The 19,725-nt window shown below is 44.8% G+C and overlaps 1 protein-coding gene across 4 annotated transcripts in view; it reads right to left on the bottom strand.

Annotated features, from left to right (window-relative positions):
* Window positions 1-19,725, bottom strand: part of OPCML (opioid binding protein/cell adhesion molecule like) — a 1,099,555-nt gene that overhangs the window by 489,015 nt on the left and 590,815 nt on the right. For 2 of the 4 annotated variants that reach the window (XM_045860214.1, XM_045860212.1), the window contains exon 1: window positions 126-480. In XM_045860214.1, coding sequence (XP_045716170.1) covers window positions 126-292 — 167 coding nt within the window. In that variant the 5' untranslated portion in view covers window positions 293-480. Of the gene's footprint in view, window positions 1-125; window positions 1,141-19,725 lie in introns of those variants that run through there. The other 2 variants (XM_045860213.1, XM_045860211.1) reach the window with 2 other exon arrangements.

Raw genomic sequence — 19,725 nt, 5'->3', positions numbered from 1 at the left:
GCCTGCAAAGGCCCTCTCACTTGCCCTTCCCCACCCCCACACCCTGCCTTCTGTTCCCTGGCTTGCTGTTACCCACATAATCACATTCTAGGGGCTCAGCCCCCCGCCGAAGTGCAGTTCCCTACCTGAGGGTGGCGCTCTCCCCCTGCCGGACCGTCACGTTGTCCATAGCTTTGGGGAAGGTGGCATCTCCGCTGCGCACAGGCACTCCTGTGGGTACAAGGAACAGCAGCCTGAGAGACACGACCACGAGGCACTTCCAGGGCAGGAACAGGTACCCACAGACCCCCATCCTCGACAGCCACAACTTCCCAGAACGCCGGCAGCAGCACGGTCCTTGTCCCCGCCCCGCACACCGGCGGGTCTCAGGAAGTGGTTTGGGGAGAGGAAGGGATGGAGCAAGTCAGAAGCAGAAACGAGTCCAGGCTCTCCGGAGCCTAATGATTCTTCCTCAAATCTTGCCTCAGCTTTCCAGCTTGGCAGAACCAGATGCCCCTCCTGCATCCAAAAAAGAGCTTTCTTGACGCTCCCTGGGGAGGAGGGAGGCAGCGGGAAGGGAGAGAGAAGGAAGGTGCAGGATGAAGGTCACAGATTGCTCTTTCTCTCTCTCTCTTCGAGATGCTACTTTAGAATTCAGTTGGGCACGTTCTGCAGAGGGCTCACACCAAAAGTTTATAACCCAAAGAAGCCAGGCAAGTGTCTCTGACATAAAAGAGATTTCATAAAATGCTGCTGCCTCAGAGAGAAGAGAACACGTTTTATTAGATCACACATGTGTATAGATATATTTATAAACGGCCCAAGCCTCGAATCTGGAACCAAAAGGCGGTAAAAAGTTCCACCGCGGGCGCAGGAGGCAGGCTCGGCGATAGGATCCTCCGGCACCGTGGATGTTCGTTCGCCCCCGAAGCCCTGGCGGCTACTGGCAGCCACCGGGCCCGCGCTGCCAGTCCGCCCAGCGCCGCCCGGCGCAGACTCGGGGCGCAGGGGAGCTGGGCGGACTGCGCCCCCGCCTCCTCCCGGGACGCGGCGCGGGAAGCGGGGACGCGCGGGAACGCGCGGGAACGCGCGACGCCACGCTCAGCGGCAGCCCCTAGCCTCCTTTCCGCCTTCCTCCCGGGAGCAGCCCCGACGCGCACTGGTCGCGACCGCCGGGGTTGTCATGGCAGCAGCTCCCTCACTGACCGCCACTTTCTCCGGTGCCCACGCAGCGCGAGCGGGCGAGCGGGCGGGCGTGAGGCGCAGGCGGGCTTGAGGCGGGGGCGCGGGCGGGCGCCCAGCTTAACCCCCGCAGTGCCGCGCCCACGCGGGCTGGGAGTGGAGCTGCGGCTCGGCTCTCCGCGACCGCGGAGCGGGCGAGAGACTGCTGCGCCCTCCGGGTGGCTCCCCAGCCGGCTGTGCGGTGGGGAGTGGGGAGAGAGAGCGGGAGAGGGAGTGCTGGGGAAAGCGGCAAATTGAGAACTGATGCTCGCACCTTCCCTGCCGGGATGCCCTAGCAGAAGTTGCCAAACTCCGCCTTGAAGAGCTGACTACGTTTCCCTGGACCGGGTGCTGAACGGGTGTGCAAGTCCACCACTCGGGCCGCACCTTCTCCACCTGGCCGAGCTACAGCCCCACAGCGGGGCTCTCATGGGGCTTTTGCGGAGAGATGGGACCCTTTTTGCTCTGATGACTCACTTCGGAAGTGCTCGAGGCCCTTGACTTGCTCCACCTCTCAGACTGGCAACCCTGAATTTCTTCTCACCGCACAACACATAAAATAGTCCCCATGTTATCCCATGCGTATACTCAAGTACCTTTTTTTTTTTTTTTAAGCAAGAGCTGGAGGAAAACACAGAGATCCTAAAAAGTACTTTTAGGACTGACGATGGCATTATGCTCACAGCATGATGTGGCGCTGTGGTAGAACTGGGAGGGGACTTGCGGATAGGGCATTAGTTCTTCCAAGACAGCCTATCAGTTTGTTTGGGACGCACATCTTTCCTTAGTGTCTGAGTTTCTCTGGGGCTCAGGTTAGTTTCTTTGCGTTTATAACTGGAGAACCCAGGCCTCTCAAAAGGTTTTCTTCTGCCCCCTCTGGCAGAAGCCACCCCTTCCTGCATCATCACTTAGTGGTCGTAAGGTAGTTTAATGGTTGCCAAGTGCATTGGCTTCACGGTATTCTTTCTCAAATCCTTTGTTAAATTAAAATTAGACCAGGTACTGAATAATTGTTACACTGGAATTTAATTAAAAAATAAGTTTTAAACTGTTACCATTTATTACTTCTCGCTGAAGGATACAACGGCGTGTCATCTGCTCTCAGTTAGGAGGGGCCAGGCACAAATAAACATTGCCCATTCTCCTTTGCAAAGTGGTAGCCTGCATACAGTTTTCAGTCTGCATGAAGTGTTTCATTAGCGTTTCATACCTCAGGAAGAAAGAATACTTGTCACTAGTCATGCCACCTGCGTTTCATATGTTTTCATGTAGTGAAAACACAATCAGCTCCTTTCCAAGTAGCAGATATTAACACAAGCGGAAGTGGGGTAGCGCACTCCTCCTTGGGCTTCTCGGCTGCAGGGCCCAGAGGAGGCGTGGCGCTGGGAAGAGAGGCTGCGTGCTCCCAGAGCGGCCAAACCACTGCTTGGGTCTTGATGACGCACTTCTTTCCTTACTATTCGAGTGGCCCTGGGTTTTCTGTGCACACATTGCACCTAATCCTCTACATTCTGAGATGCGTTTGTCAATTATCACCAGACTGGAAAAGGCTTTTCCAGCGCTTTCACCTGTGGAAAGCCGAGAGCATGAGGATGCGCTTGAGATTTTCTTCAGCTACAGAGTTTGCATCTTGCACACAGGGGGTGGCGGTGGCAGTGGGGGCAGGTCAGGCTTCCATACCAGTCACACAGCTCCTGCCACTTGGCCTGTGCGGTGCTCAGATGGCATCCCCTACTCGTGCACCTGTTGGTCTAGTGTTTCTCAGAAGATGCAAATAGGCGAAGTTGCTAAATACTAAACCGGCTCACAAAGGATTGCTTGAGGTGCAAACAGTTGTTGGGGACTAAACCAAAGAAGGACAGAGCATGAGACACCAGGGAGAGACAGCAGAGCTGGGAAGGAAGAGAACAGAGCCAGAGATAGGTTAAAGGAAGGATCTATACCGTATTTTTCAGACTATAAGACGCACCAAATGTGGGTGTGTCTTATAGTCCCAATGTAGCTCACCTGGCTCGCTGGGGGTGAGGCGGTGGCCTATGTTATTTATGTTATTAAATATTTTAGGACATTTTTTGCTTCAAAATTTTTTTCCTATTTTCCTCTAAAACCCAGATATGTCGTATAGTCCTGTGCGTCTTAAAGTCTGGAAAATTCGGTAGTTCTAATAAAATGTAATAAACCCTACTCTCAAAGGAGTAAACCTAGCATCTTTTTCCCCCTTAGGGCTAGTTCCTCCTACCTATCGATATCTGGAATCCTAGAGAACCCGGCTGTATCTCTGCAGTAACTTTGTATCCCAGTTCTGCATTGGTGAGTGAAAACATGAGCTGAACTCAAGGGTTAGTAAATTAGAGACGTAACTGCAGAAGTCTCGTCTTTATGTTAATCTATGTCAGTCTACAGATCTGTGGGGGAGATTCTGTTCCTCTGTGAGGCATTGTGAAGGACCAGTCCACTCATTTATAGACTAGAAAGCCACACAAATTAAAATGGAAGAGAGAAAGGAGGGTGAGGATCATAATGAACAAAGTAGTTTATGTCAGCAGTTTTTATGAAATGCTTAGCTGAGTCCTGCGATAGGGAAACCCCGAGTTAAACCCTTCTTGGACATATGACAACATATGTGAAGACAAATTACGTGAGGACAAATTAAAGTCGTGACTGAGAGTGTGGTTCTGAAGTCGGCTCATCTCTTCAGACTGACCAGTCAGCCCCTCGGCTGTGTGTGTGATACATTAGACTGTCTGTTTCAACTGTTTCAGGTGGGAAGGGGTCTTGATATGTCTTTAAGTTTTCATTTTAAGACATGGTAAGATGACAAACATGGGGATGATGTCGCTGAAAAGGAGTTTATTACATAGCATTCCCCAGGGAAGGGGCACTTCGAATCACGCAGGGTCGCTGGGGAAGTGCCAGGGTGAGCCAGGAAACAGAAGGAGCAGGAGAAAGCAAGGCCCAGAGTTGGTCCTGTGGCTTTCACACTAAGGAATGGGTGAGGCAGGGGAGACTAACTTGAGCAAACTTGGGAGCAGAGTGCTGGGATAGATATCTGTGGCTTCTCTGGGGGTGTACAGATGCTCTCTAGTTGTCCAGCTCCTGACCCTGGGGTTTGTTAAGGCAGGGGACATATCAGTGTGGCCTGTGGTGGGCAGTTGGGGGAAAGAAGGGGTTGGGAACATTGGTTGATCTGCATGTGAATGGGGTGCTGAAGGCAGATTATTTGCTAGCCCTGGGAGGGGCAGTCTCTCCACAACTGGGAGAGATTGCATGGTATTCAAGCATCATAAAATACAGAAAATTTTTTAAAAAACATGATTAATATAGGGCAATAATTAATGAGGTAATACAAGCAACACATCATCAAAGTACTTGACACATTCCATGTTTTCAGTAATCATAAATCAGGATTAGACAGCATAACTCCCACTTTTCTTTGATAACAAATTGTGATATGAGAAAACATATCAGTAAAAAGATGTAAGTGCTCCATCTGAATTAAACTAGAGCTTTGATTCAGATGAATAGACATCTTGATATTTAGGGTGATTTGTAATACAAAATGCAGAGTTGGATCCAGTGCAGTCACTTTGGGAATCTTAACACAGAGAGGTGGCATAATATAATTGGTACAGTTTTGAAAGACCATTCTTGCTGTTGTATAGAGTATGTATTGCAAGTGTACAGAATGGAAGGAAGAAGTACAAGAGGGAAAAAGTAATGGTGGTGGAGAAAAACTGAGGTGTGTAGCATATTTTGGAAATACCATCATGTCTAGGACTGCCTGAGAGTTTGGATGTGGGGGTTAAGAACAAGGAAGTGATTGAGAATGATTCCTAAGTTTAGTTGGCAACTGGGTGGTCCAATGTCCTGTGGTAGGGGGGCGCCCAGAAGGCAGGGGTTGAAAGAGTGAATTAAAAGCTCAGTGGGACAGCCAAGTGGAGATGTCAAGTGTGGTAGAGGGAGAAAGGAGCCTGAAGCTTATAGTTAGGACTAAAGATAACACTAATGTCTCATCTAAAACCTGCTTTGAAGCTTATGGTTAAAAAAAAAGTGCAAAATTCATTCTGCTCTGTGTGTGTGTTGGGGTCCCTGTTCTCTGTGGAAACTGTACCCCAAATCTAGAGAGCCCGCTGCCTTTGTGAGTTAAAATAGGTTGCCCTCATCTTCAACCTTAGAACCTAAGCTAAACTGCTCTCAGCTATCTCTCAATGTATTTTCTTTGCTTGGTCACATCTCAGCTTTCGAGAGTAGATCTTAAGATTGTTTGTGGATGAGGCAACGAAGTTATTGGTATGTTTTGTGCTGCACACTTACCTTTAATGTGATCCAAGTGACACAGGTGTGAGTCTTGTATTTACTGTAGCTTATCAGCCAGGGTCTACCTCAATCAGAAGCCCCTCTGTGTTTTATAACAATGGATAAGACTAAAACACAGGCACTGAGTTCAGTGTGAATCCCACCACCTCTAAGATGTATTTGTGTGTGACTGTACAATTTCCTTAACTTTGCTAATCCTCAGTTTCCCCACCTGTAAATAGAGGCAACTACAGTAACGAATATGTATATTATGTGTGACCATTAACTGAAATACTGCATGTAAAGTAGTCAGCATCCTGCCTGGCACTCAATAATCACTCGATACACGTTAGTTCTCATTACCTACAGAAGGTGGCCTAACTCCCCAATGGCACAGTTTTTTTTTCTCCGAAGTGCTTCTGTGGGCACGTGACCTATCCAGTGCCGGACAGGCACATTCCTAAACAGTCTGAAAGTTCCATGTGTATGCAATATGGGAGACAAGATGGGTCTTTCTCTGAATTTGGAGAAGAGCCAATTTTAAAATCATAGATCACCTAAGGCTCAAAAGTGGTTGGTAATAAGGTTTCATCTCACTGTGGAGAGCTGCCTAGATGAGGGCAGCTATTAGGGAATTCCAGATCCAACTGAAATATCTGAATTTATCTAATGAAATTTATATCCATTTGTAAAAGCAATTTCAAACTGTGTGTTATTCATAAACACAGAACACTTACAGCTTGTGTTTATCTGAGAAGATTGTCCCCAGCTGTTCTGTGTGTGCAGTAGGAAGAAACATAAAGTACAAATTCTGTGTATGATGCATATGGATATTCCAGAAACCCGCCTCACTCAGTCAGGCTCCAGTGGGTGAAATGACAGAAGAAGCACTGTGGCTTAGCCTGAGGAAGTCATCTCTCCTGGGGCCCTCAGGGCATGGAGGCATAGTAAGATGGGAAAGTTTGCCAGTGAACTGAGAAGCAAGGATGATCGCCCTGCAGGAAATTCCAAGAATGGAAACACGTGCCAGAATACAGTACTTCGGCTGAGACAATGAGGGGTGTCCATTTAAGACCCAAAGCAATCCCAAGAGGATAGCAGCTCACAGGATCGAGGCTAGAGAAGGATGGGGGGCACTGCTGCTCACTGTCTGCTTGCACTCTGGCGAACTGAGGCCAATCGTTGTGAAACCGTCTTCCTAGTCAGCTGCTGAGATGAGGCTAGACTTCAGGTCAGTCTAACCTTAACTAGTTGCTCTGCCCATCACAGGCCACATCACATCCTTTCTCACACAAGACTCATCTTCTTGGACTAGGGAAAAGGACTGATATCAGGCATGCATGAAACTTCATGCTCCATATCCCAGCTCTGCCTTTGTAAGATCTGTGATCTTGGATACATCAGTTATCCTCTCTGAGCCTGTATCTTCCCATATATAAACAGGGTTGATAAGAACTTCTCCACAGGGTTGCTCTAAGAATTAGACAGACGATACATGTGCAAACACCTCTGGCAATGCCCAGCAGAATGGCAGCTATCACTATGCAGAGCACTCAATTGCTCTTCTCCATGTAAAATAACTGACACTGACCAAAACAAAGAAAGCAACAAAAATAACCCAATGGACAACAATATGAATGATAACAACTAAACACCTAAGGCACACAATGATGGAAAAGAGCTGCGTGAGGTATTTCCCAATACAGACAGAGTGAGCCACTGATAGCTATAGAATCCAGCTGATGCAATTTCAACCCCCATCTCACTCTTTCACCTGTTTGTGTGAATGTATATGTGTGTAACCATCTCCCATTAGAAGTGCAAGGTCCCTGAGAGCAAGGGGTTTGCTTTGCTCATCCCTGATCCCTCTACTATGGACTGGACCTGGTACAGAGTAAATACCAGCAGACATTTGCTGTATGAGAAAACTCCTGCCTCTTCTCCATCGTCTGCAGAAAATCAGTGAAGCTGACAGCAGAGGCTCCAAATCCCTCCTCAGCAGGAACTCCTATTACTACATTCTCATTTCCTCCCTGGCCCCCAAACTCCTCGGCAGTGTGACATCACAAGGCATCAATTGTGTTAAAGCATCTCCCTTTAGAAAGTCAGAAGACTCCCGTAAAGGGACCCATTTCCACAAACCATGCAATAAAATCAGCCTCATTACTCTACAGTCACACTCCATATACTTCTACAAATCAAATAACAAAAAAACATTATACTGAGACCTACAAGCCATAAAATGTGTTTTTTAAATGCTCAATAGGAGTTATTACAGTCCAGCCCCTCCTGAGTCTCACTACAGCTTCCACCATGACAGATGGAAAATGGATCACTCCACCCAGGGAACTGGAGTGTGGAGGAGAGAAAGCCTGTCAGGGGTCAACTTGCCTGGCTCCACATCTGGACCTGCCTCTTAGGAGTTGGGGACCTTCAGAAATGGACCAGACTTTTCTGAGCTGAAATTTCCTCATCGGTTAGTTGGGAAAACACTATACTTTTTCCCTCTTTGAAGAATTAAACACGTTGTAGGTAAGACACCTTGCAGAGAGCTGGGTGGACAGTAAACGCTCAGGAAACAGTTGCTTTGATGCTGCTTTTTCCTGGTTGCTCCCCCCTCCCTGCTAAAATGGGCCAATCTGTCTTCGTGTTAGAACTAGAACTTGTGTTTTATATGTTGGTTACTTGAACTGTTGTTTCATTTGCCCAACTGTCTTTTATTCTTCATTTATTTTGTAAACTAATTCATTTGATTTTTTTGGACCAAGATTTATTGAATATCTTAAGAGTTTTCTGGGTCTGGAGATGCAAAGAATATAATGTGTTACCTGCTCACAAGGAGTTAATAATTTAGCAGGGAAAATAAATCAGTAGTAGCATATGATAACATTTAAAATATAAGCATGCAAGGATATACAACATCTGAGTTGGACCATCGAAATTAGATTAGGGTTCTTGGAAAGCTGCTCACAGGAAATGGCTCCTAAATTCACTTCTAAAGAGTAGGTAGAAGTATGCAGCCACTTGATTTCCGATGTTGCCAGCTGAGTGGGTGATGTTACCAACCACAGAGAAGCAGTGAGAACAGTTGGAGAAGACTGGAGAAGATTAAATGAGAAATGTTGGACAAAAGGCAAACGTAAAAAATCCAAGTAGAGATTTCTGTTGACATTTGTATATTTAGGCTTTGGGACTGAGAAAGAGACAATGTTCAGAATTACAGGTTTTGGAATCATCTTTGGATAAAGGGGAGCTGAAGCCCTGGGTACTGATGAAGTTACTCAGCAAGGGAAGTGGAGTGCGAAGGAAGGAAGCATGACGTGTGAATTCAGAGCAACACCTCCATTTGGGGGGTGAGTGGAAGAGCTCATGAAGGACCCTGCAGGGTGGCCAGAAAGTTAGAAGGAAGATCAGGGATCAATCACCTCACAGAAACCAGGGAAGGGACTGGGAAACATAGTTACCAGCGTCAAACACCAGGGAATTCAGGTAAATGAACAATGGTCAACATGCCTTTGGTCTGGCCCAGAGGAAGACACAGGGACTCTGGCAGGTCAGATCAGCAGTGGCCCACTGTGGAGGCAGTGAGCGAAGGAACGATGAACCGAGGAGTGGGAAAGCAAATGTGCCACAAAAGTTCCGGCTCAGCTTCAGCAGAGTGAGGAAGGAGAAGGTGCAGCCTCTACCTGAACAGAAGTCAGTCTGAGGGAGGCTATCCTTGTGTGTTGTTTTATTTCATCTGCAGCATGAAAGACTTGAATACTAACATATGGTGACTGAAAATAAGAGTTCCTTGTAGGTATTGTAGATCCACCTATTCTAAGCACAGTATTTTATGCATGGCTAATTATTAACAGATAATGTGTAGGATGTGTAGAATTGTTTCAAGTCAGTAATTTCATCTCTGGACCCACTCAGGGACAGACCCATCAACCAAACTTAAAAAACAGCAGCAATCATCATGTTCATTGTCAGACTGCTATGGGCCAGACACTGGAGACACGCCTCATAGACCCTGTCTAATGTAACCCTTTAACACTTCTGTAAGGATGGTGTTGTTATTATTAGATTAAGGGAACTCTTCTGCACTGTTGGGGGAGTACAAGTTGGTGCAGCCACTGCAGAAAGCAGTATGGAGGTACCTCAAAATATTAAAAATGATGTGCCTTTTGACCCAGTGATCCCACTTCTGGAAATATATCCAAAGAAACCCAAAACACTAATTCAAAAGAACATAAGCATCTTTATGTTCATTGCAGCATTATTTACAATCATCAAGATATGAAAACAGCCCAAGTGTACAATATTAGATGAGTGGATAAAACAAGTGTGGTACATTTTACTTCGCCATTAAAAAAAAGAAGAAAATTTTACTTTTCGTGACAGCATGAATAGTCTGGAGAACATTACGTTAAGTGAAATGAGCCAGTCAGAAAAAGAAAAATACCATATGATTTCACTCCATTGTGCAATCTATTGAACAAACTGAACTAACAAGGAAAACAGTGACAGACTATAGAACAGGATGACAGCTAGTTGTGGGGGGGTAGCAGGTGGAGGGATTGAGCAAAAAGGAGAAAGGACTCATGGACAAGGACAACAGTGTGGTGACTGGGGGGGAGGAGATATAAGAGGACTAAATGGTAATGGAAAAAATACAGTAAAAATTTTAAAAGAAAGAAACCAATGCATAGAGAAGAAGCTATTCCTACTCATTTCTAGGAATTCAAAATAGAAAATGCTAAATCTTTGCTTGCCTCCCTCACAATTCACTGCTGTATCACCAGCACCCATAACACCACCAGGCAAGTGGTACATTTTCAATAAGTAGCTATTCAATTAGTAATAAAAATATTTATGTATCTCCAACTCATACCCTGCAATTTCACAGATATTATAATGATTCAAGATTCACATGCCAAATATTAGATAATCAAAGATAATCATTTGGACATCAGTCAAGATTTTATTGATGGCAATTCAGCTGGGGGTGGAGAAAAAGAATTAGAGCAGTTGGGTTTGCATCGCTGAAATCTCTGTGCCCATGTATTCACACTACTGATGTGGGAGCACACGATTGTTTGGATTGTGAGAAGTTCATTGGGGGAGGAAGCAGGTGTCTCTGCCACATGGCTCACAGACAGTGTGGATGGGCTTCAGATATCAGTGTTCTAATTAATAAAACATAACCGTATTAATCAGAAACACAGCTCCTGATTTACATAATCATTGTTGTGCACGGTAGCTCGGCACAAAGAGGAAGCCTCTCATGGAGCATTACACACACAGAGTCCAGACTTTATTCATTGATTGGTACCCAGTCTCAAGCTCTCCCACGCACACTTGTATTCTGGCCCCATTTTAAAATATATTTTATTGTGGATTTTGGTCAAAAAATTGTGTGTACTTTGGACTGGACAGTCCCTGAAATCCTGCTAGCCCGTGAGCACATCACAACCAGCACAGATGCCTGGGATGTGCCTCTGAACAGCCTCTTTTCATCGCCACTGGCGTCGCCTCCTACCTCCTAACTTAATGCTAAACCTTCTCTCTCATCTCCTGTCAGCAGCTCTGGCTCCTGATCACCTTGCTGGATGGATTCAGTATGGCAAAGTCTGAGGTGGAAAAAAATAACAACAAAAAAGCCCCACCACTCAGGGTCACTAGACTCTGAATTGCCTGTGGTGGCAAGAAATGCAGTGCAGAGAGCTGGAAACAGAGAAAACAGAATCATCACTTAACCCCCCCCCCCCCTTCTACAGGCATCAGAAAGTCTTGGGAAAGAGAAAGGGAAAGGATGTGGGAAAGAGGAAGCAGGAAAAAGGGGGAAAGGGATCATTATGGCAGAGAGAAGGAGGATGTAGCCAAGCATTTTGAACTATTAGAGTTCTCCAGAGAAATGAAGCCGATAGGACTTCGTAGTCTCCTCTCTCCCCCTGCCTCTACATATATATTTAGATATATTTGTGTATATATATACTGTGTATATATATTCTTGTATATATTCTATACATATCCTTTATATATGTTATATTCTATGTATACCTTCTATATATTGGTAGAGATATATTCTATATATACACACACAGTCAAACCTCAGTTCCTGAATGCCTTGGTTCTCAAACAATTTGCTGTTTGACCAAGTTGTTCAAGGAAAAACTGTTGCAGTTGTCCAACAAAACTCAATTCTCTCCCCGACATCCCTATCGTGCTGATACCTGTATCATTAGTCACATGTCCCTTGGGCAATGGGAAATTTGTTTTTTGAACACATAGCTTCTGGAGCAGTTTTCCAGAATGAATTAAGTTCAAGAACTGAGGTTCCGTTGTATATGGAACTGGCAGATGTGATTGTGGAGGCTGGCAAGTTTGCAATGGGTAGGGCAGGTCAGCAGACTAGATACTCAGGGAGTGGTTCATGCTTCAGTTCAAGTATGAAGACACTTTCTTTTTGGGGGGAGGTCAGTATTTTTCTACTAAGGCCTTCGACTGATTGAAGAGGCTTACCTACATGATGGCTGGTCATTAGCTCCACTCAAAATCTACCAATTTAAATGTCATTCTCATTAAAAAAAAATACCTTCGCAGAAACATCTAGAATAATGTTTGAACAAATATCTGGGTGCAGTGGCCCAGCCAAATTGACACACACAGGTAACTGTCACATGTCTCAGAGTCCCTCTGCAGCAACCCTCCTAAAAGGACTCCAACCAGCTTTCCTTTGGGGACATCGTAGAACAGGAAAGGGAGGAAGAGGCCCCTGTACCTCCTCCCCAAATAGTTTGATCATACGCAAGCTAATGCCTAAATTTTAGAGTTTAAAGAATTAAAACTGCAAAACACTTGGGAAGAATTAGCCCTTTCATGTGAATGGATTTATTGGAAAATGAAATTTATTGTTCTCTTGCGTTAGAGGGGAAGAGGCTGTAAAGCAGGGTGGCATGGAAACATGAGATTAGATGCCTCAGAGAATGAGGGGAAAAGATTGAGTTCAGAGAGGCCAAAATAAGTTTTATAAGACTCATGAGTGTCCACATGGCTTCAGTTTATCTAGCTCTACTTTGGGTAAAAAAAATCAGAATCTAAGTACAATAAAATCAGTTGCAGGCAAAGACATGGAAGTGCCCTCTGGAAACCGGCGAGGCAGAAAGGAAATTGGGAGAAGATACTGCAGGGCAAACCCAAGTCGTAGAGGGAGAAATGAACCCGGCCATGTCTCATCTCACACGCAGTGATCTCAATTGTTCTTTCAAAATGAAATTGGGTGGCTGCCTGCATCGTGTTCCCAAATGGAACATCATCCAACAGACTCACTGCTATGTGGCAAATCTCCAACCATCAATTAATGAATGGAAATACCAGCACATGTCCCATCACTCTAAAGCGGAGCTTAAACACACGGTTTGGACCTCTTGCCCTTTCATCAGAAAGATTGAACTACTAAATACAGAACACCAGAGAAAAGTTTTAGACTCTACTACTCCTACTGCTGCCAATAATATTAATAATAATAATAATAGTAATAATGATAAATTCTTACTGAAAGCAATCCATATACCGAATTCTGAGGTAATTGACTTCTATGGATAATCTCTTTTAGAGCCCAAGAATGTTAACCTTATAGGTAGAAAACAGAGGCTCGCAGAGGGTGACTTATACAAGATCAGTGTCAGGAGGCAAGGTCTCCCCCTAAGGCTTCTCCTCCTACCACAGGAATATCAGAGTTCAGTGCTTTTTGCATAGAGGAAGTCCCCTGATTAAGAAACTGGGAATCCCTGTGTGTTGTGGTGGAAGTGGGAGTTTGGGGTGAGGCCAGGGGCAGGGGTTGCAGATGGCAGAAGTGGGAATGAACTGAGACCTAAGGAGGGCAAGGGGAATGCCTGTGAAAGCCCAGGCTGCTTTAGCTGGGATAAAGCAAGCCCGTGAAATAGAGCCCAGTCTTCTGCTCTGTTTCCCACCGCCTCCCTCCCCCTCTCCATCTGCCTGTCTCTTCCCTTTTCCCTCTCCCTCTGTCTGTTCTCCCCTTGCAAATCTTCATCTGCTAATTTCCATCCAACACGTTTATGAATTAATTCCAACACTTTTCTCTCTCTGTCAAGATATCCCACTTTCTAACCTCCCCCACCCTTTGGCAATGCGTGCATTTTCTTCCACAGACTTTTTTTGACAACTCGCAGACAGAGTTATTTGCTCTGACATCTTTGAGTATGCAGCCAACCCATGTTCCTGAGGGTCTGCAGAGAAGAGAGACCAGAGTGCAGCTGGGCAGCCTTGTAGGCAGCAGTGGGGAGGGGGAGCAGGAGGAGACTGAAACACAGGCCAGTGTGAGCCGAGGTGGGGAAGCTCATCCTTGCCGCTGGCTACCAGCAGCAAAGATCCCAGGATTCCCAAGTCAGGCAGATGTGACTTTCTCCTTCGAGGGGCAAGGGTTTGTCAGAAATGAATCCTCATCACTCTTATTTTAATTAACACAAACTAATGATGCTGGCTAGGGGCTTCTAAAAATAGTTTTCTGGAAAGTATACAACCTGAGACAAACGCACACACAGCACAGAACCAGCTAGCTCCCAATCTTTTCAGTTCTGAAATACCTGTGCTTCTAGACACACTGAAACAACTGAGGAGTAGATTCTGAGATTTTCACACCTTAAATCAATCAAGAATAAGTGCATGTAAGGATGATCAACAGAAAGAGATGGGTCGTTCTAAAGAGCTGATGAAATAAACAAACAGTACAAAGAGTGTGGCAATTTTTATAAACATATTTGACAGATAAACGGCTGTGGGTGGATTCGTTTAAGGTGGAAGAGCCAGCAGCATGCTCCATGTACACGTGGCAAGCGGGGGAAAGCCAGTGCCAAGCATACTGGTATGAGATGTAGGTAACTTTATTATATAATTATATCCCAAGTGTGATAGCTACACATCCACACCAAGACCTGGTATAAAGGGAATGAGCAGATCAGAGTTTTCAACTTTTGAAATGTCCGTTTGGTTCTCCTTCTTCCGGCTCCCTCAGCTGGGAAGTCAGCCCTTGGATCAGATGATCTGCAAACTCCCTTTGAGCTGAAGTGGCCTGTAAACCCATGGTCATTACTGGACCACTGGGCTTTCCAGGGAAATGTTCACACTTGCACCCCCCTTTGCATTTGCCCACACTGTTTCTCCTATCTGAACCCCCTTCCTCTGCAGATCAAATTTCAAAGCTCATTTTCAAGGCCCAGCTCAAATGTCACTTTTCCTGGGCAGTTTCCCAGTCTCCTGGGCCTAAGTACTTCCTCCTCTGCAGCCTCTCAGAATTTTATCCTTCCCTACTATCATCTTACTAGAACACATTTGACCCAGTTGCATACAGGACACTTTCTCTTGCTAATTTATTGAGAATCAGGCCCCTCTCTACTCTCAGCACGGAGCACAATGCTTAGCAAAGAGTATGTGCTCAGTAAAGGTTGCTAAATGAATGAATGTGACACTTCTCTGCAGGAGGTTCATTTCCTTAGTGGCATTTGTTTTTAACTGGATAAAACTGCACAAGAGAGGGCGGAGGAGGCTTCTTGATGAATCATCTCAGGAAGAAACCTGAACAATTGGAAAACAAAGCTCAGAAACTAGCCCAGTTACCATCCTCCTTTGGGTCTGGGCTCTCCCTTTTGTACACCCTCCCCCACCTTGGGGAAGACAGCATTTCACAGACAAAGGGATGTGTGTCTGGAAGCTCACGTTTCTTTGCCATTAGCAAACTCCCACATGGTAAACAGACTAATTTTGCTCCTACATCAGCAGTTCTCCTAATCAGTGATTTCCACTCAGAGCTTGAGGGAAAGGTTTTAAGTCTAGACAATAGTGAGAGAATGGAAAATTGTGGTCCAAAGGAAAATCCTGGTTGTTATTCTTATATTTGACATTGAGAGGGCACCAAATTAAGGACATGGCCATTTATTCTTTACAGCTACTTCTTCAATGTGCAGATCCATTTTTAAAACCAGTTTCCACGCAGACCCTAGCTTTGCTGTTGCACCTATATTGTTCTGACCTGAAAGGCAGCCTACATTCCAGAGAAGACCCCACCAAAGTTGGGGAAGACCACTATTTGGATTTATTCACTGACAGGTACATACTTGCATTCAAGTGTTTAACCTTTCCCTTATTTTTGTATAATATTTACTATAAATCAAGAGCTCTCCACCAACTGAGCGCTTTGCTTCAGCATCTCTGACCTCAGGAGCACTGTACGCCCCCCCCCCACCCCTCCCTCTGCCGCCCTAGTCTGCCTTCCAAACATTGGTGAGAAACAGACACAGCCAGTTCCATCTGCTGGAACAGCAGCCTTGCTTGGCAGAGTATCCGGCCATCTACGAATGTGGAACTACAGCTGTGACGCTTGACACTGCCCCTGTGCCCCAAGACAGTGGACACTGACATGACATTAGCCACTCCACATTTAGGACCTCAAAGGCATGGCAAAGTGGCTTTGGGTTATTTGGGTAACCATTGTGGCATACAATTTTGGATGACAAAGGACCTAGGGTATCCTCTTACTTATCCTGAAGTTAATGCTAAAAGCTCCTGTGTCTATGCCTGATTTGTGATGTTTCATTTGGAAAATTCCATGGAGGTGGGAATCACTGTGCCATGGTTGGCTTCACAGTATTGACCAGAAGGCCCTGGTGCCGGCCAGATGTTCTTCCTAGCTCCGTTTACTCCACTCCTCTGACCCAGCAGAGGAGAAATATGGGGTAGGCGAATATGCCAAGCTTTAGGTCAGTAAATATTAATCCTTCTTTCTGGTATAATTACCATGTTGTTATTATTACTAATTGTGGTTGTAGTTATTTTTCATTTTATTATTATTTGTTATTATTTTATATTTGAACATTGTTCCTGCCTTCACTACACCTTAGAGTTAGGCACCTGAGAATTTAGAGTCACCAGCTGTGTCTTAACCCCTCTGGACACACTTGAAGTTAAGTTTAGTTATTTCCCATCCAATGTCCATTCAGGTCAGTGAGTGCGTGCTGCAGCATCCAGCCTGAGCCCTTTCTGCAAGCAGCAGTCGTGTGGGCAAGGAAAGTCTTCAGAGGCTGGTGGGTACATCTTTCCATGCTAAAGCCAAAGGGTAGAGAAGCAAATGATAAGTGAGGTTGGAGAAGAAGTAAACACAAATAAAAGAAAAGACTCCTTTCTGCACAGGCCTTGTCTGAATAATGCAGATTCCAAAGCTGCGTGACATGCTGATTGAAGAAGAAGTGAGAATCGCCAATGGAAAGCTGGACTCTCAATCTCCTTCAACAGTGCTGCTTTTCATAAGGGATGTGTTATGGACAGAATGTAGCATATATTAGCATGACATTATAGTAAGAGCATGGACTTTGGAATCCTTCAGATTTGGGTTCAAATCCTGGTTCCCCCATTGAGTATATCAGCTGAAGGCATATCTCATAAACTCTCAGAGCCTTAGGCTTCTCATCTGAACATTGAGAATAGTAACAGCATCTGTATATTTGGCTGTGAGGAGATTGCATGAGATAAAATATGGAATGTTTAGGACCTTTGTTAAGAGTGCTGTTGGCCCTCTTCAACTGCAACCTTCTCACTAGTCCTGATACCCTTTCTCCTCCTTCTTTTTTCCCCACATCACTACTTTCATAGCTCAGCCAACTCCCATTTTCCAATGGTCTTAAAGTCCTCATTGAGGTTGTCTGAGCTCCTCATCAGGTAATGTCAATGATACAATCTAACACATAACGGTATGTAAATAGCATTTCTATCTGCTGTGCAGATTCTATAACACCTGTTTGAAGGCCAGACAGGAAGGTATTCTTATACCCATTTGAAAATTAGAAAATTGAGACTCAGCAAGTTAGTGTGGCTTACTCAGCAAGTTAATGACACACAGCCAAACAGAAAGCGGCAGATTCAAACTCAGGTCATTTAATTTCCAATCCCTGCTTTCTTGCCATTAGAATATGCTATATTTTACTTTCTTATTTCTCAAAATGTCCTTCTTATCTTTCTAATTAGATGGTTTGTTTTTTCAGGATATAATCCATTTCTACTTTTGTCTATCTCTCACTTCTCTCTGCAGAGGTGTTACACTATAGGAAAATAAGCTCAGATAACCAGAGTTTAAACCTAGATCCTACCACCTCCAAGTTGTGCAACCTAGAACAAGTTACTTCTCACAAGCCTCATTTTCCTCAGTTGGAAAAATAAGAAGAACAAAAAAAGTAGCAGTTCCACTTTTTAGGGTTGCTATTAGGATTAAATTAGTTAATTCTTTTTAAGTACTTAATACATTTTAATAAGGATGATGGTAGACATAGAGACGAGCTGCTTGTGATACTCTTCAAGGAAACACTTAGTGGCCCAGGTGCTGGCAGTGCCCCTGGGGATGTCTTCATGTGCAAGGTGATGCCTCCCCGAGGCCACACCCTTCCCAGGTGGCCCCCTTCCAATGACTGATCCAGGCAGAGACTAAAGGCCTGGCCACTTCTACCTGAGACAACTCTGATCTTACTGAGTCATGTCTTAGCTTCTGCTCATCTTGCCTCTACCTTCTCCTTTCATAATTGTTGATATCAAGGAAATTTCCTAATGATCATCTTGTGTACTAAATGCTACCTCAGAGAACCCAACTTGGAAAAGCCATAATTATTATCACCATCAAGAACAATAGCAGCTTTTCCAAGGCTCTGATTACACACATGTAAACTTACCTTATGGAGTTGCTGAGAATTAAACTAATACACTGCATGTTCATGCCTTGAAGAGCACCTAACCCTTAGTGGATTTCTGTCTGACAGGGCCAGCACAGCCACGGGCACCAAGTAGAGAGTTCTCTGCATACTTAGGGGTCAATTGACCCTTGAGTGACATGGGCCAGAGGTAGCAAAGCACAGCAGCAATACTCTGTGAGGAAGAGGCCACATGATGGCCAAGCTTTCTCGATACCAGAACTGAGGCGTTGTCATCTCAGGCATCTCTGCTTCTTGAGCCCACATTGTACAACAGCCCCTTCATTTTCACTAAAGCACCAGAGTCGCTCACGGATATTTGTAAAGGTCTCAAAACTATTTTGTACATATTATTATTTTATCATGGCTGAAATGTTTACTTTTTTATTATTAATATTATATTCTCATACCAAGAGGAATGTGTTAAATACTTGCTTAAAATCTTTTGTGAAAAAGAGGAAGCATAAGAACAGATAAATAAAATCAAATAATTCGGCCATAATAGGTCCTCAGTTTGGATCAGATATGTCATATTTCTATCTAATTTTAGCATCGCCAGGACTCTCCTAACATCCCGTGCTTAACAGGAAAGCAGTCATCACACCCAAACGATGCATTCCCCAGTGTGCATAACTCCCCCAAGTCCATCCCACTTTACCTGATGGCTTTTTGACAATTTGTCTTAGCCCTCCTTCCTCTCCTGGGTATAAGTATAGAATTTTAAGATCTCCTCACCTTCGCTATGAAAGGGAAAGTCAACAAAACTCTGCCAGACCCAGCAAAGCCTGAGCTGACCCTAAGGTCTGCCTGATGAAAACAAGTCCCAAAGTTACTGCAGAAGATGGAGCAGGCCAGACCTCAAGCCATTCAGCTTCCACCACATCTGTGCAGTGAAACTACATTGAGCCCTAGTCAAAACTGTGGGAACTGATGGGAAGAAACGAGTCAGAAGATAGGTTTCCAAGATGAATAAAACTATAGAAAACAAGGGTAAGAAAGAGACAAGTCAGTATGATTCATCCATTCTTTTAATGCCTGAGGCTGATGGTGCTAAGTAAAGGGAGGTAGCCTGGAGATATCTAGGTTTAGAGTTGGTTGTTACTGAATGGCACAATTGATAATAAGAAAATACAGGGAGAATGAAGACAAAATCTTGGAGAGTAGCAGCATCCAGGAGTGACACAAATATGAACCAGCGAGGAAGATGGAGAAAGTAGCCTCAGAGGTTTAGAGTGAGAACCAAGAAAGTGTCAAGAAAACTAAGAAGAAGAGAAAGTAAAAAACATGTGAGCAATTCTGCCCTATGATGCCAAATCAAAGCTGAAGGATAAACATTAACCACTATTGCTGCCAATTAGCAGACCGTGGTTTTTTTGTTTGTTTTGTTTTTTTAAAGATTTTATGTATTTACTTTTACAGAGAGGGGAAGAGCAAGAGAAAGAGAGGGAGAGAAGCATCAATGTGCATGTGCCCTGACGGGGAATTGAACCAGTGA

Source organism: Phyllostomus hastatus, unplaced genomic scaffold (assembly GCF_019186645.2).
Source record: "Phyllostomus hastatus isolate PE091 unplaced genomic scaffold, TTU_PhHast_1.1 phas_scaffold_193, whole genome shotgun sequence".
NCBI classification, from domain to species: Eukaryota; Metazoa; Chordata; class Mammalia; order Chiroptera; family Phyllostomidae; genus Phyllostomus; species Phyllostomus hastatus.
This window is presented reverse-complemented; position numbering and strand designations above follow the sequence as displayed.